This window comes from Rhamphochromis longiceps, linkage group LG7 (genome assembly GCF_057381845.1).
Source record: "Rhamphochromis longiceps isolate RC_006_pf linkage group LG7, R_longiceps_female_GT1.1, whole genome shotgun sequence".
NCBI lineage: Eukaryota > Metazoa > Chordata > Actinopteri > Cichliformes > Cichlidae > Rhamphochromis > Rhamphochromis longiceps.
In genome coordinates, this window is record NC_140563.1 from 18,164,400 (window position 1) to 18,189,398 (window position 24,999).

Below are 24,999 nucleotides of genomic sequence, written 5' to 3' on the forward strand. Positions count from 1 at the left end.
CACTGGCTTTCTCAGAGCGCCAAACACTCATGAGAGCTCACGCCTGCAAACACAGTGATTCGCCATGCCAAGAGACAGAGCCAAGTGGGCTTCCAGCTGCTTGAACTTTAGCATAAACAGATCCACATGAGACTCGAAGTAAAAAGGGCAGGGTGTAAGCTTGGTCCATCTGCTGCTCCTCTGGTCCAGTCTCTCCACTGGAAAAATGTGTGACCGTGGCAGAGGAACTAGAAAAAAATATCTCTCATTCTTAACTATTACCTCACAGGCTCACACTGACAGTGCGCCTTTTTACTACCCAGATGGAGAGAAGCAGAAGAGAAAAAAAAAACCAAAGACAGAGGCCTTGTCTTTATCCAAAAGTAAGCTCTCTGTTTTAAATCACCTGGAGCGTTTGTAAGAATGAGAAGGTAATGACTTATTTATCATAATTTCGCCACAAATGGATGTTTGGAATAAACATCGCTTCATACGAGAGATAAAGTCATGTGTTTTGACTCAGTCATTTGAAGACAGATTATGCGTACGAGTCTTTCTTCACTCCACACATGTGGCAGTATTTGCTTGTTGTGAAAACACTCTCTGGCGCAAAGGCATGTTGTGATAACCCCGCTATTACCCGGTCGAAGGCGAGCTGCACATGATGGCGATGTGACATCTCCAGTTTGTTTTACCTGTCTTTGGCGCTGAGGAGTCGGGGGTGGGGGGTGGGGGGTGGAAGGCTTTCCAGGTACTAAATACAATATTTAGCTTTGTACTTGCTCCTTGTACCATTTCCAAGAAAATCTTTGTTGTTGTTCATCAATGCCAGGTCCAATTATTATTAGGATTTTTGAGGGTTTTTTCTGGCATTCACATAAAGTTGTGTCTTTGAGCTTATAGCTATCGAGGTAAAGCTCGGACACATGGAGGGTTGACGTCCTGAGCTCTATAGTAAGGCATTGTAGGCTGGCATGTTATTAAAAGTCAAGGTTTTTTTTCTTTATTATGTTTTGCACCTGTGTCTGCTGCACTCTGTGTCTCTTGATAAGAGGGCTTTTGTAGTCGAGCTTGGCTTTGAGTGGTGACATACGTCCTATGTGTGTGTGTGTGTGAGTTATGGGGGTGGTGGTGGGGCAACAGGTTTAGAACTGCAACTTACACATGGCCCAGCTCATGAGCGATGGTGAAGGATGCACTAATTCCATTTTCCTCACTAATGGAGCAGCTCCGGTACGGGTCGCACATGGTCCCCAGCTCAGCAAGCCCTACAGGGTCAACACACACCAATACGCACACACAGGAAAACACACAGATCCGCATAAACATCTACAAGCCAAGTGTGTCTGGGGGAAAAATAGTTGCTTGAGCGTTTGAGAAGATTAAAGGCATCAAAACTTCTGTTTCCTAAGAGAGATTAGCACTGCCACAGTCTCCCTCCTCCCAGGTCTACCACTCTGTTCTGTCACGATAATATTATTAGCTGACAGCTTGCCATAAACTCATTACAGCACAGTTCATGAGCTGTGGTCAGTGGAGTGGAAAGTTCACTGTAAAAGAACTTAACGTGCAGATATTTTTGCATGAAAAGCCAAAATATTACCTAATGTGTCACATTTGTCTTTAGCGCGGCAGATGTCTTCCCTGTGAAAAAGAAAAAACACCATCCTGTAAATCCCTTCTGAAAAGGGCAGCGTGCTCGAGCGACTTGCTTTCGAAAAGGAGGTGAGGGGTGGGGTGGGAAAGGCAGATACCTGGTTATGAGGAGCGCAGTGTCGTGGTGAGAAGGATGGCTGTCGTCCTGGACGTTGTGGCTCTGCTGCCAGACACAGAAGTTGTGCAGAGTGGTGGCAGCGTTGAAGCTCACAGTGGGACCTTCCTGTTTTGGGTGAAACAGCAGTGGGGTTACGACCAACAAACTGGGCTTATATACAGTAACCTTTTTTAATAATGGTGGTAAAGACATATTAGAACATCAGGTTCTTTAATGTGTGAGTCTTATGTTTGTGTTCATTATGATTATAATGTTTGGACTAAAGATTTAGGTGCTGGATTTTTGGAAAACAAGGACATACATTGGTAATTTTTCAGTGACATCTTGCAACCTACAACGGCCTTATGTTCTTTCCTGTGGTCCTTTCAATAACAGAGGTAGTGAGGAAAATCTCACCGTGACCAAACTAAACAAAGAAAATCCCTAGGCAAATGCCTACTTATTCAAAAACTGATAACAGAGCATTTCATTTGCAGGTGGCTAGCAGCCTTAATACATTATGATTTGTATTCCACATAAGCCCGACAAGAAAGACAGCTTCCTTTCAAAGAGGCCCCACAGAGAAAAAAAAGCCAAGCCAAAGACACCTGCAATGACGTCAACCACGCGCAGATGACCTGCGTACACGTAGCATTCAAGACCCCGTACTCACCTGTTCATTGTGGATGATGACAAGCTTGACAATCTTGATGCTGATGAGGTTTCCTATGCTGGGGTCCCTGTACACTGCTGCTACCTGTAACAAAGACAAAACACACAGACAAAAAAAAATGCAAACTTCCACTAACCTGAGTCAGAGCAGAGCTAGAGTCATGTATTAGTTAAAGTACTTGGAATGGGAACACACAGTCAAGGCTCTTTTAGCTAAGCTCTATTTTGGTTTAATCAAAATAGCAGCAGCTCACCAAAGTCAAAAGAAAGCACAAAGTGCCTCCTCGAGGGTAAGTTTAATCAACAGAGTATTTAAACCAATTACAACCCCCCCACCCAGAAGACCATAGAAAAGGAAAAAGAAAAGAAAGAAACTGGACCTGGCTACAAATGTGAAGCAGCCCCTCTGTGGGGACAGCAAAATATTCCAACTCTTTTCCCCTCTGCTACTCTTGCGTTTCTCGTGCACCCGTGTCACAGTCAGCCAGCGGTGCCCCGAAACAGGGTACGGCCTCATGACAGGAACTTATTAGTTACTATAAACAGCTACCTCATCGTAAAATAGAGGGAAGCAAACGTAGCCCAGGCTTGCCCGGGTTGAGTAATAAAACGAGACTGTCTTTGTATGCACGTCATCCAACGGTGACACATGACCCCGCTCATTAGACTCTCACCTCCAGTTTATGCTCTCATGCGATCAGTTTAACAGCCAGAAGCGAGGGGGGACGACACCATAAATTACTGCAAAATGCATTCAGGAGCAAATATTAAACAGTAAAGGTTTTTTTAGGACTTCTTAGAATTTATATTTTGCTACATGTGCAACATTTTTTTACATGGTTAAAAGCTACCTTCTTAAAATAACAGTAAGACAGTAAGACATCAGGGGTCATATCTATACAGTTTATCGGCGTGACCAATAGAAAATAATATGGTAAGTTTGGATAAATTTTTGCAAAAGTAGAGCAAATGTAACCATTTGAAAGAGGACAGGGGGGAAAAAAGCATGCATTTGTGTATGGCTGCCCCCTGGTCTGCAGACATAAACATGATTTGCTGTCGAAACTGGCCTATGCAACACTCACTATACTCCAGCAACCTTTAAGGACACTCCACTGACAATCATTACTCCTCTGCAAGTAAATGAGTGTTTCAAACATTTTGCCTGTGATGGTGTAGAGAGACAGCAGATACTAGACTCAGTTGAATTAATAACCCGTCCTGAGTTGAGACGTTTTACTACCCAGTCCATCACAGTGTCACTGGCTTAATTACCAGCCTTCTTTTTGATTGATTGAATCTTTATTTTGAACATGTTGAAAAAGTATAAAAAAAAATAGAATTAAAAGAGACAAATGAACAAAGCAAACAAAAGGAAAACGAGCAACCACAACTCCAAATAACGTCCATGTTCAAAAAGGAGCAGGAAGAAGCATAAGCTTATTTAATCCCACCCCTTTTCCACTATCTAGTATCAATAGACTACAGAAATACCTCCTTGCAATTACATTATATGTTATGTGTAAATTTTTTTTTTTTTAATATATACACATATATGTTTCTATCTATCCATACATACGTATATACACACATACGCACATATACACATTTTCAATAACCCCATTAACACCTCAAGGATACACAACCTACAATTATATATATATATATATATATATACCCATACCAACAAACCCGTGCATGCGCACACACATGAAAATATTAGACAAGAACACCCTATCAAATCTCTACCTTTTCCCTGTACCCTGTAAAAACCATATCCTTAAACCGCTTTTTAAACTGCGCCATGCTTGGACATTGCTTCATATCTTTACTTAGTCTGTTCCACAGCTTCACTCCACACACAGAGATGCAAAAACTTTTTAATGTTGTACGGATAGGAGGATGTTTTAAATTTAATTCCCCCCTCAAATTGTATCCCCGTTCCCTTTTAGAAAACATTTTTAGAATATTGTCAGGAAGCAGGTTATTTATTGCTTTATATATAATTTGTGCTGTGAGAAAATGAACCAGATCTGTGAATTTTAGATTTTTTGATTTTAAGAATAGTGGATTTGTATGATCTCTGTAACCAGTTTTATGGATTATCCTTATGGCCCTTTTTTGTAATATAAAGATTGATGATAGCGAACATTTGTAAGTATTGCCCCAAACCTCTGCACAGTAATTCAAATACGGTGCAATCAGGGAACAATAGAGAATGTGGAGTGATTTGTGGTCCAGAATGTGTTTTACTTTACTCAAGATTGAGACACTTCTTGAAATTTTGTTATGTATATGATTTATATGAGACTTCCAGTTTAATTTATCATCTATAATCACACCAAGAAACTTATGTTCAAGTACTCTTTCAATTTCCACACCATCTACATGAATCTGCACTTGTGCATTTCTAAGGGAATTCCCAAATAAGATAATTTTAGTTTTACTTAGATTTAGCGATAGTTTGTTCCTGTTAAACCATTTTTTAATTTTGCACATTTCTGAAGTAATTGTATCCAGCAGCTCCTTTAGATTCCCCCCAGAACAAAAAATATTTGTGTCATCTGCAAATAATACTAATTTTAATATATCAGATGCCTTACAAATATCATTTATATAAATAATAAATAATTTTGGACCCAGTACAGAGCCTTGTGGAACACCACAAGCAATGTCCAAGCATGATGAGGAATGGACACCCAGCTTCACAAATTGTTTCCGGTCACTTAAATAATTTTTCACCCATTGCAGTACAACCCCCCTAATCCCATACCGTTCCAGTTTATTAATTAATATGTCATGATTGATTGTGTCGAATGCTTTCTTGAGATCCAGAAATACTCCAGCTGCATACTGTTTCTGATCTATAGCATTCGTAATCTCCTCAATTGATTCGATTAATGCCAGAGATGTTGATCTTTTTGATCTGAATCCATATTGACTGTCAGAGAGTAATTTATATTTATCTAAGAATTTGTCTAATCGTTTATTAAACAGGTTTTCTAGGATTTTGGAGAATTGTGGTAGTAAAGAAACAGGCCTGTAATTTGTGAAGTGGCGTCTATCCCCGGTTTTATACAGCGGCACAACTTTAGCTATTTTCATTTTGTTTGGCACTTTTCCCGTCTGAAATGATAAGTTGCAAATATATATTAGAGGTCCTACAATTCCTTCAATGACCTTCTTGACGATTTTCATGTCAATATCATTACAATCAGTAGATGTTTTATATTTACACATGTGTACAATGTCAATTATTTCTTTTTCCTCCACTGATGTGAGGAACATTGAGTTAGGGTTCCTATCAATCAGGTTTTCACTACAGTCTACTGATGGCAGTGACTCGGGAATTTGTTCTGCCAGTTTTGGTCCAATATTTACAAAATAATGATTAAAGCTGTTGACCTTATCAGCAGTGTTTTCCATAATATTGCCATTATCGATAAAGTATTGTGGATAACTTTGTTGTCCAGAATTATTTTTAATGATACCGTTTAAAACATCCCATATTCCTTTCATATTATGTTTATTGTTGTTCAATATTTTACTATAATACTCCTTTCTACATACACGTATAATATTGGTCAACTTATTTTTGTATTTTTTATATTTATTTTCAGCATCTTTTGTTCTTTGTTTTAGGTATTCCCTATAGAGTGTATTTTTCTTTTTACATGCATTTTGTAAACCCTTAGTGAGCCATGGTCTATCTGAATATTTGTGCTTTCTGTTGTATTTTATTGTTGGACAGTTTTTATCGTACAACTCCATGAATATTCTTAAAATGAATATTCTTCTTTCACAGTCAAAAGTAGGACTTATAAAGTGGTCAAGGTGCTGGACAGGCTAACAGGGTTTGTTTGGCATATGCAGAAGCATGCTGAGGTTACATCGGAGTTAATGACCAAAAATGCCAAACAGTAAAATCTAAGACTAGAAAAACACAGCCCTGGACTTGACTGCAGTTTCCACTGGGCAATTGCTTTAATAGTGGAAAGAAATATATCACAGAGTACGTGGTGTATATATCAGAACTTAAATTTTTTAAAGTGTTGTCATATGTGGCGTATTCACTGAAAAAGCTTCTGAATACTACTGTGACCAAAATGTCAGATTGCTCTTTATTTCTGTTGCATTCATTTCAGCAGAGTTTATCATTTTAAAAAAGGTTCAATAGCACGAGTGTCATTGATTTAATGTTAAAATCTGACCCTCATGATGGAGACGATCATCATAAGAAGTTTCTTATCTGAAGTTGTTTATTTTTTGCTGTAAAGTTTGTCATTTTCTAGAGATCTTTCACAATTAAAAAAAGACGAGGCATGTTTTCAATGTAAATGTCCACAAAACCACATTAAATTCAATACAGCTCTGCTGTAGATTTGGCATCTATTAAATTAGATCCATCTAGTGGAAAGGTTAATGTTTGTAAGTGTATTCCATCAAGCCTAATTTTGATCTAGTTTGAGACGCTTATTTACACATGGGGAAACAACATGCTGAGCATACAGCCAAAGAACATGGCCACATAGAGTTAAACATTGCTTGGAAAAAAATTTAGCATTTAGCATTTAGCATTTAGCTCGTCTCTAGCAACCGAGCAACCTACATTTCATTCAAGTTTAACTGACTATTCTATAAGTCTACAAGTCTCAAGTTTAAACAATTCAATGACTTGTGAAATCTGCTGTGAACAACAGCATGGCTAACACTGAGACGTTTGTCATGTTCTTTCACTAAGTTTTTGCTACTTTTCAGTATTTTAAATGAACCTCTAAATCGTTCAGTTATTGATGTTTGGTTAAATTGGTTTAACAGCTGATTTTAAAACCCTTCTCCTCACATACAAGGTCTTGAGTAACTAACCCCATCATATGTTAAAGACCTTTTAGTAGCATGTAATCCCAACAGGAAGGCAATGCCAGCAAACAATACTGAGCAAAAACACATTTAAACACTGAAAAAAATGAGAAACATTATTTTACTTACTACTGACATGATTGTTAGAATGTAGTGCTCTAGGTTGCGTCCATGGTGACGCACCATTTTGGCATCTGCTGTCACCATCAGCTCAACGTAGCGAGGATAGGACAGGAAACGCTTGCGCCTGCGTGGCGATCTCGGGTGTGGGCCGGTGGAGTTGTTCTCGAGCACGCGTTGGTGCTCTACTGTGGCTCTGAGAGATTCTAGCTCCTCTCTCATGGTCCCTCTCATCTCTGAAGAGGCTGGCTTCTTCAAGTTCTCTGTTTAAGAAAGAAAATAATTTTAATGTGGTAATTAGCCTTTTTTTTAATGGACTACTTAACGTCATAAAGGTGTTTCATAAGAGAGCAAGCTACATCTACAGTTCAGTGCATGTTCTGGCGCAGCTTAGTTCCAATCACATAACTAGGCTTCTGTTGCAGACACCTGCCATAAACCGTCTCATTCAAGTGTTCAGGAAAGCAGTTGAACCCAGAGACACAGAGTCACTGGTGAGCTTTGAGCCTGTGTTTTATCTCAGGCAATCTGGATTCTCCTGTCTCAAACGAAGCCACACAAACTAAGAAATCCCTTAACAGCACTTTACTGAGTCACAGAGACTAGGCTCAGTTTACGCCATGCAGAGGCGTAAAAATCCTATATTCCGCTCTGGATACCCCAGTCATTGTATTATTTTGGTAAATTGTTACAATCGTGGTGAAAGGAACACATTAACACTCAAACAGTTCCATTCATACGCCGCCTCCAACAGCAGCCTCAGACCCAGAATGACAGCCATACACAGTGCACACTCAAATGGCTCACTTCTCTCAGCTGAAGCGCACGTGTTGTGCTGGCTACAAACGGTAGATTCCATCATCATGACAGAGTGAAGTTAAAAGAGGAACACAGAGGCAGAGACACAGACCGATTGCCTATATTATTAGAGGCAAGGCAAGAAAAACTTGCTGTACTTAAAAATGAAGTAGCGTTGATTGCACATTAATAAGAACCCTGGAGTTCTGAATAAAAACAGAGTGGAAAAAACAGCAAGAGGTTTCCCAGTCACACCACAGGAATAATCCAAATCACAAAAAAGGGTTGAGTTTGTTTTCTGCAATATCCCCAGATTCTCCTGACTGAAAATGACAACCAATGGAGGGCCAGATAAACTGCACGTATCAGCTATGAACATCAAAATGCTTAAGCAGTCAATCAGCACTGTATAACTTTACACTGCATTTTGTGAGAAGTCCAGGACCGAAGCGTGCAGGTCGATCATTGTGCTCTTCTGATTTCCACTGTTGCTTTGGCGCACATCCGTGATATAGTGTAAGAAAGCTTGCTTAAAGCAGTTTCACCTGTCGCCCTGCCGAGGAAAGATTGATTTAACGTATGCCAGGCGGGCGGAAAAGAACGATCAAAGAGAAGATTCATGAATGTAGTGCAGGAGGACATGCAGAGGGTTGGTGTGACAGAAGAAGTGGGATTGGGTGAGATGGAAATAAATGATCTGCTGTGGCCACCTCTAAAAGGACCAGCTGAAAGAAGAAAAAGAAGAAAAATATCAGGAGCCACTGATGAAATAGCTAAGAATTGACAATGAAAGATTTCACTGTCAATTTCCTATTTTGTCAAAACTCAAATTGCTGTAATTTTTAATAAATGTTTGTACATATAGGTGTAGTATTTTTCTTTTGCCTCCATTAAACCAAGCCGCAAAAGGGACACAATGTAGCAAAAGTTGCTAAAAAAAAATTACACCGACTATGTAATTACTTTAAGTAAGACCACTAGTGCTTACGATCCAAGCATAGTTTGGAATCCGTCATCCTCCTCAACTTTGGATAACCCGATTACAGTGAAGACTTCCATTGTGTTTTGTAAACTCAATCTTTCCAGACAGTCACACAGAGACAGATTGTGTGTAACTGTTAGATTAGGGAAAAAAAGAGAAAGGAAAACTCATTCAGTGCTCCGTGAGTATTCAAGCGATGCCCCCAGTGGGCACACGAGGCGAAGCGTGACTCCCTGGCACAATGGCCCACAGCTCTTGCCGCCGTGAGGCCCAACCCCATGCCAGAACCAGCATCCAAGCCAGCGCCAAGCCGGTCTGTGCCTGTGCACGCAGCCCGGGCAGCTGGGCCAGCACGGAGCTTTGTATTTTCCAGGGAAAGAAAAGTCTCAAAGGCCAAAACCCACCGCACTAAACCCCTTAAACAGACTCATCGCTGCAGACAGTCCGACATCAAAGGGATTATCAAAGCACAGAGGAGTATCTCTCCATCCTCAGAAATTGGTGTTAAGACTCAGAGTAAGCAAGTGTGTGATGGAAAAAAGAGAGGAGGAGGTGAAAATATTGCCTTCTGCTATAATAGCCTTTGAATCAGTGCAGATTAGCCACACACAACCTTCCCAAATCGCCTTAGGTTGAAATCCCCCTCTCGCTAGGTAGTGAGCTGCTACTTACACCATGAGAAGACAGGGGTGACTGACCCACTGTATGCACAGAGGCATTACATCACTCACTGGGCACTGGAAAAATCAGCCACAGAAGGTCTTTATATCTCTGTGCTCTGCATGTTGGAATTTACTATCAACAAAAAGAACCTGATAGATATTATTTCTTTTCAAACTTGGAATATAAACTCGAACTTCAGAGGTTTCTCATGATCGGGAGCATTATTAAAAAGGGGCCCTGCATGGCATGAGTGTAGGCATTTCCAACTTATAATCTAGTCGATTCCAATGTACACACAGCTAAATTGTACCAACAGAACACACTCACTTCTATGTTCCAACACCTAATTGACTCGGGATGTGTAAATCTTTATATCACTGTGCCAAAACACAATCAAAACAATGAACATTACCCTGTTTGTGTATTCACTCAATGCCATGAATAATTGCAGACAAAATATCCCATACACACAATGACTGAACTCTTTTAAACATATCTAGACATTTTGATTGGGTTTGAACTGCCACATATGTTAACAGTTAAGCATTTATTTACATTAATCCATAAACATTAAAGTGTGGAAATATTTTACTGTTACATATACTTTTAGTCTGAGTCCATCTATGTATGCCAGCCTGTCCAAAAGGATCTCAATGGGATTTTAACATAGAGCTGCTCTTTCATGACAAATGCCAAGAACCAACAAATACGTAGTTGAACTAATAACCATTGTTTTACAGTGTTTTGCTGGCCTTCTGAGAGTTGTCATCTTAGGCTACACATTAAACCAGGGGTGGGCAATTCCAGGCCCTGAGGGCCGGTGTCCTGCAGGTTTTAGAGCTCACCTTGGGTCAACACACCTGAATCACATGATTAGTTCATTACCAGGCCTCTGGAGAACTGCAGGAGCTAATTTAGCCATTTAAATCAGCTGTGTTGGTTCAAGGACACATTTAAAGTACACTTTCCAATCAGTACAGGTAGTGCCTGCTACTTAAAACAATCAGACAGCGTGGTTATTGGAATACAAGTTAAGAGGGGAAAAACTTTGAAACCACCGCAGACAGGGGCACAATTAAGTGTAATTCTGCGGCTAGACAGTGGAGAAGTAAGGCAGCTAATTGCTTCTGCTGAAGAAGGCTTTTAAAAGTGAAGTGGCGTGGCTGTCGACATCACTGGAAGTATGGTCTTTGTACACTTGCAGTCCACTCGGTTGATATTTTCAGTTCAGAGATAACGACAGCATAGTGGTCGGCTGCAGACCTCCTCAAATGACGAAACACTACTTGTGAATCAGAACTGTGACGGGTAGTAGCCTGGAGTGTTATCTTAGCCAAACCAAGATGTCTAGTTTAAAGGGGTTCATCCAAATATACTAAAGATTAAATCATTATGGATACCATTTGAATTCAATTGAAAATGTTTGGATTGGGATACGCAAGAAGCAACCCTTCCTCTTTGTTGAATACACATGTCTTCAAATCTTAGAGTAATTTGGTTACATCTGGAAGGCCCAGTCAATAGTTTATAGGACAGATGTTGGTGTTTTACAAGGAAGTGCCGATAAAGAGCAAATACATCATTTTCTAAAGCTCTTCAAAATGTGTCAAAGATTTGATGAAAAGTCTCTAATAATATTATTTTTTATTTATCCAAATAAAAGTTCCATTGAGATTAAAAAAATCCTTTTTCAAAAGTGATTTGGTCAAGACAGAGGCAAAGATTTAGTCATTCTAAACAGAAATAAATAGTTTCTGCTTGTACTGACATACAAAACAAGCGAGTGAATACAACATATACATGATACACGATGTTGTATATACAATAACACAGAACTAGTGCCACTTCAAGAGCAAAGACATTAACAATGAGCACTATGTTCTCGATCCTTTGAAACTCCCCGACAGGAACTATTCTGGACAGTTTCCTGTCCTTCTATAGATTATTCTAATGACATTTGTTTATTAATCTGAATACCCTGAAATTTTATGATTTAGTTGAATATAAAATGGCACAGATAATGTATAAAGCACAAAATAACTTGCTTTGCCCCAGTACTCAGAAGCTGTTCAAAGTCAGAGAGAGTCAATATGACTTAAGGGGAACAGATTTCTTTAAGAAAAACAAGATGAGGACAAATATAAAGCAGAGATGTGTTTCTGTTAGAGGAGTTAACCTGTGGAATAGTTATGACAGTGATTTAAAAAGGTGTAGTTCATTTTCCTTGTTTAAAAACATGTTTAAAAATAGAGTATTAGAAAAATATATATATCAAGAATGAAAAGAACAAAAAGGAGAAAAAAAACAACAACCTCTTGATTCTTTACTTTGATGTAGTTACTTATCTAAGGTGGAAAGTTTTTTTTTCTTTGTTTTGTTTGTTTGTTTGTTTGTTTGTTTTGTTTGGTTTTTGCTTTGTTTTATTATTTTCTTCAAGCCCTGTGTACAGGAGCTGCATACAAAAAGATATTTTGTGAAAAGGGTTGGCGTAATAAGCAAATGCTTCAGCCAATACCTTTTGATTAGCCTTGTCTCATGCTTTCTTTCTTTATGGTAGATTTTTGTTCTGTTTTCACTGTTTTTTTTTTTGTTTTTTTCTCACTGTTTTCACTGAGATTTGAATTTGAATGCTAATCAATAAAATCAAATCAAATCAAAAAAAAAAAATCAACATCTTTTTTTGCAGGGATAAATACTGCTAACGTTTTGCTTGAGTGAAAGCCATAGTTCACAGGTATACAAAACCAGCCCAATCGGAGATTTGCACACACAGGATGCTAATAAAATGCAAAGCAGCAAATTAAACAGGATCTTCAGGTTTTGTTAAATGCATCACTAAAGAGCATCAACCTCAACACTGCAATTTATGCAATCACACGTTTATACGTAATGTTAAAATCCTATCTGATAAGCACATATACAAGGCCTCATTTTTCTTTTCCTCGAAGACGACCATTTGTGACTCAACAATGACTACAGATCTGTTCAAGGAACCATTTAAATATCGAGATGTTGATTTTACTCCAAGACAATCAGTATGGATGACTTAATCACGTCTACCATATTTTAAAAGAAACCCCTACTTTAGATACTGAACTATAAATCATCTTTACATTAAAAATGTAGCTCTGTGTTTTTGAAGGATGTCTGGCCTCTATGATAGTAAACAGCCCGAGACCCTGGCCAAGTCACTGATGATTTCCGGTCATCTCTTGGGTTTACCCTTAGTGGGAAACTGTTGCTCTTCCAGCATCCATGCCACCATGCAGTTAATCACTGTCACTCAAGTTGTTTGAATAAGCTCAAGTCTGTTAAGAATGCCCAGACAGTATTCAGTGGCAGAAAATAGCTCAAGTTGGAATCTGAGCAACACACCCAACACACTGGGTTCAATAGGGCTGTGGCCTCAGGGTAGGCACATGGCAGCTATTAAAGTTACAGACTGTGTGTGTACCCAGCCCTACTCAGCCCTGTCCGGAGTATCTGTTATCCTAAACTCAGCGAGTGCAATGGACCAAATTATTAGCTGCTTGCATTATCTGTCATGGAGTGTTATGAAATTTGAGGCACTAACTCAACAGAGCATCCTACCTGAAGGGAAAACTCACTCATTACACACAAATAGCACATGTGGTGGCTCAAACTCGCAATCAATGCATGAAAAATCAGATTTTTTTAGACTCATCTGACACATTTTAAGGCTAGCGTTCAGATCACAGTGATTCAAAAGACAAAAATATTCAACTGGCATTCAAAAAGACAAGAGAAATGAGTCTTTTTCAAATGAGGGCCAACAGCAATGCAGTGAGTAAGAAAGCTACTTTATAGAAGCAGGTGTAAAAGAAGAAAAGCAGGCAGTGGGAGCTTGAGAAAAGGCAAGGGCCACTGCCAAGCTCTGAAGCAAGACAGACAGGCACATGCAGTGCAAGCCAGAATTGCTCAAACTCACAAAGAAAGAAGTTCGTTTCCCCATTCCTCTCCGCTCTTGCTCAGCAATTCTCAGCACTCAGTGGGACACTTCATCCACTGACAGGCCAAGGAGATGACATGCACTTTCACAAACACACATTCACAAGCAAACCACATTTACACACGGACACAAAAGCCCCAAAACAAACTGTTTTTATTCTTTGCCACAATAGGTACTTCCTGGAATGCAGGAGGTTGAGTCAGTGCAAGGGCCATAAGGCCACAGAATAAGCCTAAGCCCTTTGGAGCCATGTGACACCCAGAAGTTCCACACAATCTAAAGAAAGATGGTGAAGATGACAGAGTAATTGCTGTTCGCCCATCACACCCTAGCTGACCACATTTCCTGACCCCTGTCAAGAGCCGTGCTTCAGAGGAAAACAAAGGGTTTAATGCATACATAGTTCCAAGTGAGGCCCGGCAAACAAGCCGCCAAGCCCAGAATCCACGCACATCTAGGAGGGAAAAGTTCAAGGTCACATCAACTCATCCAGTGAGTGACTCCAAACAAAGAGGGAAGTGAGGTCACAATCAACAAGTGCCTCCATTCACATACATGAAAGCGCAAAGGGAGGGCAGGCACCGATTCAAGTCGGCTAGTTCAAACCGCAGGCGGGGAGGACATTTTTCCATGTAAATGAACCCATTGACCAAAAACCTGATGCTAGCATTTGAGCTACCATGTATACACAGTGGGCACCGAGAGGGGAATCGTATACGATGATTGTGTTAAGGGTCAGGGGGCACAGATGCCATCTGTGCCAAGTATTGCCGCATCAACGCCAGGCAATTCAGTCTCCAAGCTGGCCTCGGTTACCCATCAAGAAATCAGGCAAGCTGCTTGAGAGCTGACGCTGGAACAGGACTTTGGGTAGTTGGATTTCAGTTTGGTGTCAAGCTGTCTTTTAGTCTTTTCACTGTTTCTAATTCAGACAAAATACGACACCCCACAGTTCTGGACTTGCAGCCAGTGGCTTGGTGAAAGAGATTCTTTGCAATTCCCGCTTCCCTTTGCCTTTTGCTTGTCTTCACATGGATTTTTAAAAAGCAAAGGGAGCAGAGCGACAGAAGAATCTACCCCTACCTGCAGCCGCCCTCATTTCTGCGCTTATCTCTATCAAAGGATGACACGGGGATTCACATGCAAGCCGACAGACTGATACCCTGTAGAATGTGTCATTAGGGGTCGGAGCCGTGTTGTGGTTTGAGCCTGTTAAGCTTTATTGCCTCTATGCTTTCAAAATTCAGAGCGAGGCACAACAAGGCACTCTGTGACTTTAAAACATTAATCACCCACTCAACAGCTATCTACTCCAGTAAAGGTATTCTAAACAGAAGGAAAACCACCCAGGTTGGCTGACAGAGAAAGGAAACTGATACAGCTGCAATGTCCATCAAAGACACTGGCATCAGTGGTTCAGTAGGATGAATTTACATTTAAAAATGTCATATAAACTTCCATCCATTCAACACAGCATTACAATAACAGCCTCTCGCTTTATCAACAGACCATGAACACATGTCGTGAAGAAAAGCAGCTGAAGACAGCCGTGACCTGACAGTTAAAATAGAATTTTCCATCAAGGTAACACTTCAGTCTTATCAGTCCACTTCTACATCTGACATCTCACAAGCAGTGACAGCACAAGTATGAATAAGTCAACTATTTGTACGTGTCGGAGATGACAAGCTCAAAGCTCAAAACAGAGCGTCATCTTTGTGAAATGTTTCTATGTGGAAACATCGCTTTCCTCTCCTTTCAGCATTTTTTTCTTTCAGAGATCTTGGAAACTCTTACTTGTCTTAGGACAGCAGATACAGAAGTCTCCGTTGTTCTGGCGCACTGCGCAGTGCACGAGGGAGGTATTCTGAGCCAGCATTTCTAAAGGAAGCTCTTATCTTACCATTCTGCTGATACACATGCTGTTTCCTGAAGGTGTGTTTGATAAAGCGCAGTTTGTTTCATCTTTATCGTTTTCAAAAATATGTTTTGCTTCAGGAAACAGCAAAAAAAGGGGGATGGATAAGGAATAAAATCACCGTATGTCTTGCAAAAACTTTTTTTTTTACAAATCAGAGTGGCTGCTTGGAAGGTCATCAGCACTTCTCTGTGTGGCTCAAACGTTCTCTCCACACGAAAACACGAATATGGAAGAGAAAGCGACAAAGAGAAAAACAGAGTCATAAGATCGCGTTGACCTTGACAGAGAGTCCTTTTAGAGCCAGTCAAAAAAAAAGGAGATTGGAATCGGCTCTCTTGCTAACATCACAGGTTTTGGGTGGGTAATCTATGTGCTTCTTGCTTAAAATGTGGTCTTGTGTGATGCTTATGCGCTCCTCTAATCCATTAATAAAGCTTTCCAGTTTTTCAAACACAATGACAAGCTGACAGCCTGAGTGTGTTGACATTTATTTTAGAAGTCAGTTTAGTCTAATGAAGAAAATTAAGTGGACAATTTTCCTTCTGAGACATCAATGTGCAGACATACTGCAAAGCCAGGAGGAAAATGCCCAAAGACCAGGAGAAAAAACTGCAAGTGTTCCGGAAGCAGGACGACACGCGTCAAGTTAGCGTTTATATGTAACCTGCACTGCGCTGTGTGTCATAAAAAGACAGGACAAGCCTATTAGTCTGTGCTCAGTGAAGCCTTCAAAGAACCAATTTTTCACAACATGTGGAGATTGCCCTTTCTGATAATGGCACAGTCTGGGGACACCTCACAGTCCTAACCCAGGCCCACTGCTTCTTTTAATCCCTTGTTCATTGTTTACTTGCTATCCTTTGATGAGGCCCCGCAGGTGTCTCTAACACTTTAAACACCTACATCCCAGCTACCTCCTGCTGTACACTGAACAAAAGGATTTCATTTCACAGTAAAGGTCATGAGAAGCTATTTCAGGATGCTTCTCATTTCATGTTAACTAGACATTAAACTGGTTTACACACTTAAACTGAATGGTGGAAATGGATGTTCTTAAAACATTAAAAGTCAGGGGGTTAATAGATATATATACACAAAGCTTTCAGCGAATGCTGGGTCTCTGTTTGCCTCACACAGATTGAGCGAGTGAAAGGGTTGAGCATATTGAGGCAGCGTTGGCCTATCCAAGTTTTTTTAACCCACCGCCACACACAAAGGCCACCACTGGGCGACAATGGCTGCGTTCAGACAACAAACAAATCAAGCAGTCGGCATATAAAAGATTTATCGCGTCACTCGACAAAGGCCCCCCTTGGAGGACAACTTTAAGGTCTTCCATCGAGGTGAACTTCACTCAGTCACCCTGCTTTTCTCTTGAGGGCCTCTCCACCACCCGCAGGGCCTCAACCATAAAAATTCAAATGAAATTGGGGGAACTTTCCAGCAGCCTCCCAAGTGGAAAACCCCCCCAGTTCTTTTCAGCTGCAAACTAAAAAGTTATCGCACCTACCCTCTGAGCTCCTGCTACAAACCTGGGACTCAATGTTCCAGCAGAGGAGGCATGAAACCACCACGCAGTGCACAAGTAACAGCCACTAATCAAGGCTGAAATCTGCAAGCCAAAGATCGTGACTGAGTATAATTTACATTTTAGGGCAGTGTTTATTGCCACGGTTCAGAAAGAAAATACAGGAGATAAGGAGGTAAGTGTTTGTGGGTGAAAGTCAGACAGACTGTGGTTACAGGTAGAATACTTAGGCAGTCTATTACCTGAGGCAGCACAGGGATCTGCATTGTTGTCAGATTTGGAGATGTTTCTTTTCCTCTCATGTCGATAGACGAGATGAGGTTTGTCGTGTTCTTCATCGTATTCCTCCCCAGCAGCGTTTAAAAGGGGTTCCAAGAAGAATTCGCCATGTTGTGTTGTAAAAGTTCCAATCTATAAGGGGGGGGAAAGCCAGGAGATGTCACTGGTACAAAGCATGCACGTGCATGTGTGCATATTCTACTGTACACGTGTCTGTTTATTTCACAGTTTCATTTACACAGGTTGTGGTCTCTTTGCAGTCACTCGGTCCTAGCCTCTGGCACCAGGGTTCACATTATTTCCATGCTTTTAAATAAGCTCTTTTGACAGGTGTGTATGGAAAGAACATGCTGATTGAAAAGGCAACAGAATATCCATAACTGCTTTCATGTCAGTTATTGTTGAAGTTTAAGCCCTGAGAATCTCATTCCGTGACAATGAAGGCGAGTTTTGAAACATTTTAAGTCTTTTGCATGATACATTTATCAGGGCGCTGTTGCAATTCAGTAAACCGTTTCACACATTTATGCACAGGTTATTAGGTAAGCTGTAAGTGTCAAAATGCGTTTTTCCCCGAAAACCCTGACACTGGGAAGAGTGACATCATCATACGCGGACCAAGCTGCTGACAGAGGAATGCTAATATTGATTTGGCAGCTCGGTCCCTCACAAAGCTTCTTAGCTCACTCAGCCATGAGGCGCACTGGTGTTTGCATGGTAATTTCATGCGCACACTTAAACAGGATATTGGAGGCTGGAATGTTATCTTTAAGGCAGCATTACGCCATAAACATCCCCGAGTGATGGACATTTGACAATGGAAAAGATACAACTCGGACGTGGAAAACAAGTACAAACTGGAACTGCACTTTTCCTCCCTACTTTTCAAAAAGTGAGGGATTAGATCCCCTGCAGGTTTACACTATAGCTCCTGAAAAAGGTTAAAGGCACTCAGTTCTACAGTTAGGTATTTGGAAAGTGGCACAATTTGTGTAATTTTTGCCTTTGTATGACATTCAATTCAAATCAAGATGTGAAGGCGGTTTCACGGCCAAGTGGGACCTGTTTCCTCGTCGTTCCACGACAAATTTAGCAGATAAAAATTCTGGAGTTGATTCCAAGTGTTGCACTTTCATTACTTAGGTGTTAACTGGAACTATGTGAAGGTCAAAGAGATATCAGTTTAGGTGAATGAGGCCCTCATTAGGCTGAAAAAAAACCTATTAAAGAGATAACAAAAACTTTAAGAGAGGTTAAATCAACACTCTGCTACATTCTTTTAAAAAAAGGGAATGCACCAGCCAGCTCAGCAACACCAGAAGGACTAGAAGACAAGGCTATGTTGTGGTATGGGCAACTATCACTGTCAACAGAACAAGTTTGCCGGTGTTTATTGATAACGTGACTTATTCCACCAGTGTATGAATGTGAGAGTGAATGAATAGTGGTATTGTAAAGCGCTTTGGGTGCCTAGAAAAGCGCTATATAAATCCAATCCATTATTATTATTATTATTATTATTATTGAGATAATCAGCAGGATAAATTGTGAAGTGTACATGTGCTATACTTTCTGCTCAGGTTCAGCCAAACACTTCAAAACAGATCAGACAGTGCTAATAGTTAAATGAACCAAAGCATACTGCTAAGATAACTTTGTCAACTCAACTTTCTGAAGACAAAGCTGAAGGCAAAGAGACACACAAGCAAGCAGCAATCTAAGGTGGCTTACAGTAAAGGCCTAACAGAGATTTCAGGCAGTCTAGAACCCATCAAAGTATGAAAAACAGTCCTGATATTTAAAATTATCCAAATCAGTGTGAGCCTCTGAAAATAAGGAAGGGGTGTATAAAAGTGGCTGTAATTCCTGAAAAGTTAATGCAATAATTTTGCTTAATCGCTTAAATAAAAGCTGAGAGTCTGGACTTCAATCACATATTAATTCTTTTATTTAGAATAACTATGCCATGTTCCAAAAACATATGGATGTGGGTTCAGTGCAAAAGTGTCAAAACTTTCATAAACAATGCACAGGATAGAAACGCCTTCACTTGTTGAAGCACCCCCCCCCCCTCTGCCCTGGATCAGTACTGGTTCTTCAGTTCTGAGAAGCCAGTGAAACGAAATAGAAGTAGTTTTCAAATCCAGCGGGGAACTTTGAGAGAAGACAGCATGAACGGATGCATTTGTATGAATGATTTCAAGATGATGTGACTCTTTTTTTTTAAGTCCTAAAGTCCACCAATCACTCATCATAGACACAAAACATGCTGTGACAACAACTCGCCAGAGAAGCTGATACTGAATAAACAGTGTTCATGAAATGGTCTTTGCAGTCAAAATAAGAGTCAATCCACTCAAGCATACACGACTACATTTTCTTACATTTACACGGTCGAGTAAAAAACAAATTTATGTGGCTAAAACGCATCAGGAATTATCCACTGCAGAGAACGTTTCCCTTTGTGTTTCAAAAAAATGATCACTGAATAACAGTCAGATATTACTTCATTCTTGACCTTGGAACTACAAAAAAAGCACAAGGTTCATTTGGTACATGCTCTGGTTCATTTCGGTGCACATCTTGAGCAGATGGAGATTACTCTGTTGTCATCAAACTGTCGATGTAATGTCCTCTTTGTTCACAGCAGGCTCAAAACATTCGCTTTCGTCTCATCTGGTTGTGAAAATAAAACTCTGTTTAAATATGCCTGATCAACATAGAAGTACTGCAGCCTTTTTCAAACCATTGCAGTCATAATCTAAATATAATGAATGATTTATACAATGCAAAAATTGGTAGATGTTTGCCGGTGTCTTGTAAATCACTGTCTATGGTGAATTAACTTCAATTAGGTAATTACGGGTGATCCAGTCTAAAGTTTCGTGTAGTGTTAACAGAAAGCTGAACAGATAAATGCTCCCTTTAGTCAGCGGAGAGGAAGAGATTCAGGGTTTCCCAGCATTAGCTCAGCAGCAAATCTGACAAAGGTTTGGGCAGACACAATGGCTGCTGTTCAGTACTGGGTGCTGAACTGGACCTTACAACTGAGAGACCCCTTTTTGAAGCGAGGTCACATTCATGACATGAGTGGACCGACTGCTGGCACACAGCTCTATTATGAAATCTCTCAAAGACACTATGATTTTCTGTGGCTGCAGACACCTGCAGTCAGTCTCTGTTAAATATCTTACGGCATAAAGGTGCCGTGAACCTGATCTTTGTGCAGAGCTGCTTCATTCTGTGCTGGAAGTAAAACAGATGCATTTGTCAGAACAGCCTGACTTAACCTACACTTCTATTATGTGAGTGGACTGAAAGACCCAGCTTCTCAAGGAACCCAAATTTCCCACGGTGTGAGCAATCTTTAAGTCTCCTCCGCAACCTTCATTGGCAGCTGTCTTCTCTTCGGGGCATTTCTCCTCTTTTCTGCCCTTCATGACTCCCTTTGAAAAGGCCAAAAGCTCCTCAACCCTGCCTCCCCCAAGCTCTCCTCAATTGCCCCCCGGTGATAGCTTTGAGCAACATTGGACGAAAGGGGAAACTGCTTTTTCCAGAATGACCCCTTTGTTTTAGGGCCTAATTATTCCTTAATGACCTCATCTCACCAAAATGTGCCCGGGCCATTAAGCCCCAGTGATCAGACACGGAAACATTTATGACCCAATAGCCTCTGGTGGTGTGTCCATTGTCCTGTCATTCTCAATGAGTGATGTTGCAAGGAAACAAGACGGTTTGTTGAAAAAAAGGATGCACACATGTTTGTATAAGTGAGTCATATATCAGAGAGGGCAATTAAAGGCTGCCCTGATAAATGGAGAACACCTTTTGTCTTAAATTGGTGAATAACAAGAAAAACACTTTATTTGACCTTATTTTATTTTTGATAGCTACACTGCTGTGAGTCAATTCTTGCAAAGTGATAATACAAAGATTTATGTTTTTTAACTGAATGTGCAAATAACTATATGACATGCTATTCTCCTGCTGTACATCTAAAATAAGGATAACCATCACTGATAATGGCCTAGAGCAGGAGGAAGGCTTTTGAGGCTATGGTCAGTCTATCTGTCCACTCTAACAACCCCTGCTCTCCCACCCTGCCCCATCCCCAGGCACAGTCTATGCCAGAATCCGCCTGGCGCGACTAAGGTCAACCCCCTGCCCCTGTACCAGTAACCTTATGTGACCCATGAAGTCATCGCTGTCAACAGTTATCAGATTCCCTCACATAGGAGTCAGCAAACTAAATGACTCTGGCATCAGGCGTCCGATATTACACATAAGTCCTATAAACCCCCTTATTACCCACTTATTCCATTACACCCCTATAAAGTTGGCAGGGGAAAAAAATGTGATACATTTTCATCAATGAGCATCTTCTTTCTTCTGTCAATTAATGAACATGCCTCTTTAGGCTATGAAGAGTGACCACAAGAGAAGCGAGTTCCAGGAACTACATGGTGGCATCTTCAAAAGACCTATTTGTCTATGGGTCAAACTTATGATGATTTGAGTATCATATTATAAACATTAAAGAAGCTGGAACAAGGAAATGTTCTGCATTTTTATTCATAAAATTAAAAACTGGACTGCTTCAAAATTGGGTTGTCAAACATAAGGCCTGGGCCAAAAATCGGCCCAAAGAATGTAAATAGATTTTGAACTTTTAACTGTATTTTTATAACTTTTACAGCTTTTCCAGTTGATTAAGTCCCCCCTCCTCCCCACTGCCATTCATACTAAAACAAAGTAATTAACTATTAGTTAATTGACAGAAAAGCGCTTCCTTTTCCACTATCTACTACAAAGTTGCGGGGGGGGGGGGGGGGGGGGGGGTTTACATCCATAGTAAAAAACAAACAAACAAACACCTAATATTTTTTGTCAATGAACAAAAATATAACATTTTATGAATACAGGACATTCTGGGCAATGAACTACCAGAACTTTTGACACGTTTATCATGTCATTTCATTGGTCCAGTGCACTTAAAATCAGTGTGGGCTGTATATGGCCTGTAAAATGAGTTTGGCATCTCTGTTTCACAAGCACGAGCATGACACCAAATAACTAATAATCCATTTCTGTGTGAAAATCCTCTATGACCACATCAGGGTTTTAGTGTGTTTGCTGACGGACACTTCAACAGAGTGGCTTGTTGTCAAATCAGCCCCAATCCCAACCATAACAACCAGCCCTCACATCCATCCCACCCCACCATCCCCACAGGCACAAAGGTGCAGGGCTTCCCATTGTCACTAGTCCAGTAACACTTGCTCTCGATCCACACTTACACACATGACTTGAGCTGTGGGCTGTGCGTGCGTGGATGGAATTCGTTTAAATGGAAGAAAGCATGTCAGAGTGATTAAAGCTTCCCAAAAAAGAAGCTTGAAGATAGCGGAGTGGAAACCAAGTACTCACCAGACCAGTGCACAGGCTGAAGACGGCAGGGTACTCGCGCTTGGCGTTGACGTGTCCACGGAAAAAGCAGTGGCGCATATCGCCGGGGTCAGTGGACTGGGAGTCCGTGTCGTTGCTCTGCTCCTCTCCCAAGTGTGTCACCGTGTAAGAGGGCGCGATAAAGCTGGAGTCTGCGGTTAGATTGAGATGAAAGCGTTCCCCGAAAGCATCAATCCTGTAGTGAAGCCGTAAACCGGACAGGTCATTGTTTAAACTCCGCCGTCTCCTTCTGTAGTGCAGTTTGTGGGGGAACGACTCTCCGAAGTCATTCACACGTAGCGGCTTGACGATTTCATACGATGACAGCTGCTTGATGAAGCTTTCTGCTCAAAAAAAAAGTCAGAGAAAGTTGGAAGTGAGAGACAAAGCAATGGTAACAAACAGCCTAGAGCCTGTGTAACAGACTAAATGCAGATGCAGGGTGACAAGCCTACCGCACGCCGGGAATCATGCTCAATCACCGTTAATAATGTTGAAACACATTTCAGCAGTATCACTTCATCGTACTCGCAAGCCAAAAGAAAACACTACCTTGTTTCGGATGCAACTGGTATTGCAGAGTCTCCCGGACAAAAGCTGACAGATGACACATTAGTCCAACCAGCCAGATTGCAAACTGCATGATTCCCTCCGCAAAGAAACCCGGGCTGTCGTCTCCAAGGCAGTACCCTCAATCTCTCTCCGAGCGGCTCCCCCTCTGCCTCTCCTTTCCCCCCGGCTTGTCAGCAGCAGGTCGTGGGATCCGTGGACGCTCTCTGCAGCGCAAGTCTTGCAAAGTGCACTGGCCTCATCGCATTGCTCAACATGCATCCACTACCCTCTATAAAGGCGAACTATTTATGACACATTCATCCCCCCCCCCCCCCCCCCAACTCGGAAAAAAGTGCTGCCTAATGTTAATTGCAGTCTATACTGAAAGGAGGGATCAGTGCCAAGTAAGCTTTCCCTTAGCCATCCCTAGAACACCCCGTGCACCCTAAGCACTCACCAACTGCGAAGCAACGCCCCTACAATCTCGAGCCAATAGTGAGTGTGCCTCCGCCACCACACAAGGTACAAGCTGGAGTGTTGCAGTGCTGAGACCGGTCATGTTGCACAAAATCAGCCAAAACAGTAAAACGAAGTGAAAGTCCGGTGATTTCTGTTTGTTTTCAGCCGTGATTCTTGCTATGATTCTAGCTTTGTCACTCTCACACACACAAAGGCACACTCTGAGGAAAGCCACACTTTGAAGCTGTGCCATGCAGCACTAAATTTCCTTGATTCTATATTAGGCTGTTATTAAAAAGAGTCGTGATGTAACTGAGATGCCAAACAATGAAGTCATATTGGATTTACAGAATAGGCTTCAAACCTAGACTGTTATACTGGCTAGGTCAGCATGGTAGCAGATAATAATATATAGATTTTATGGCACACACACATAGGAAGAAGCATATAAAGGCTGGTCTTAATGCATTCACAAACCATTTTTGCATTAAAAAATTCTTTAAGGAATAGTTTATATCAATCTGTATTGCGCTGTTCAATGAACTCCAAGCCCCCTGCATGTAGCTATGTGGAAAAGAATGAGGTAAGAAAACCCCGGCACACTGCAGAGCAGGTATCAGGGGCAACAGATATTCAACAAAATAAGTCAGATACAGCATGAACAGACGACCAGATGTGGGTTGCAAAGTGGCTGTGTGCAGGCTAAAGCACCCTGAACAGTAGGCCCCATATGAAATGAGCTGGACCGTTAGCTGATGAGGACTGGCATTGAGATCAGCTGATATGCAAGGACTGGCAGAGCTCGACTTGAACGCCTGCCTGAACTAACTTCATGCTTCATATTGTTGTTTCTCAGCTGCCAAATGTCAGCGAGTACTGAGAAACACCCAGCAGTCAGCTGGTTTTCCTGGGAGTTCAAGAGTTTGTGTTGCTGCTGATCAGAAAAAATCAACCATTAAAGAGAAACCTCATCCTGGCTGCTGGTTAAAACTGAAATATCTTATTTTATCTAATGATA

At 41.0% G+C, this 24,999-nt stretch overlaps 1 protein-coding gene across 1 annotated transcript in view; it reads right to left on the reverse strand.

Moving 5' to 3' along the window:
- The window catches only part of LOC146665158 (A disintegrin and metalloproteinase with thrombospondin motifs 20), a 79,129-nt gene extending 55,184 nt beyond the window's left edge, over positions 1-23,945 (reverse strand). The window contains exons 1-8 of the mRNA XM_085412677.1: positions 23,523-23,945; positions 22,953-23,314; positions 17,489-17,657; positions 7,394-7,647; positions 2,406-2,489; positions 1,734-1,858; positions 1,583-1,623; positions 1,142-1,247 (exon numbers count right to left, since the gene is read on the reverse strand). Of these exons, the coding sequence (XP_085268803.1) occupies positions 1,142-1,247; positions 1,583-1,623; positions 1,734-1,858; positions 2,406-2,489; positions 7,394-7,647; positions 17,489-17,657; positions 22,953-23,314; positions 23,523-23,613 (1,232 nt within the window). The 5' untranslated portion in view covers positions 23,614-23,945. The remainder of the gene's footprint in view (positions 1-1,141; positions 1,248-1,582; positions 1,624-1,733; positions 1,859-2,405; positions 2,490-7,393; positions 7,648-17,488; positions 17,658-22,952; positions 23,315-23,522) is intronic.
- Positions 23,946-24,999: the final 1,054 nt, after the last annotated feature.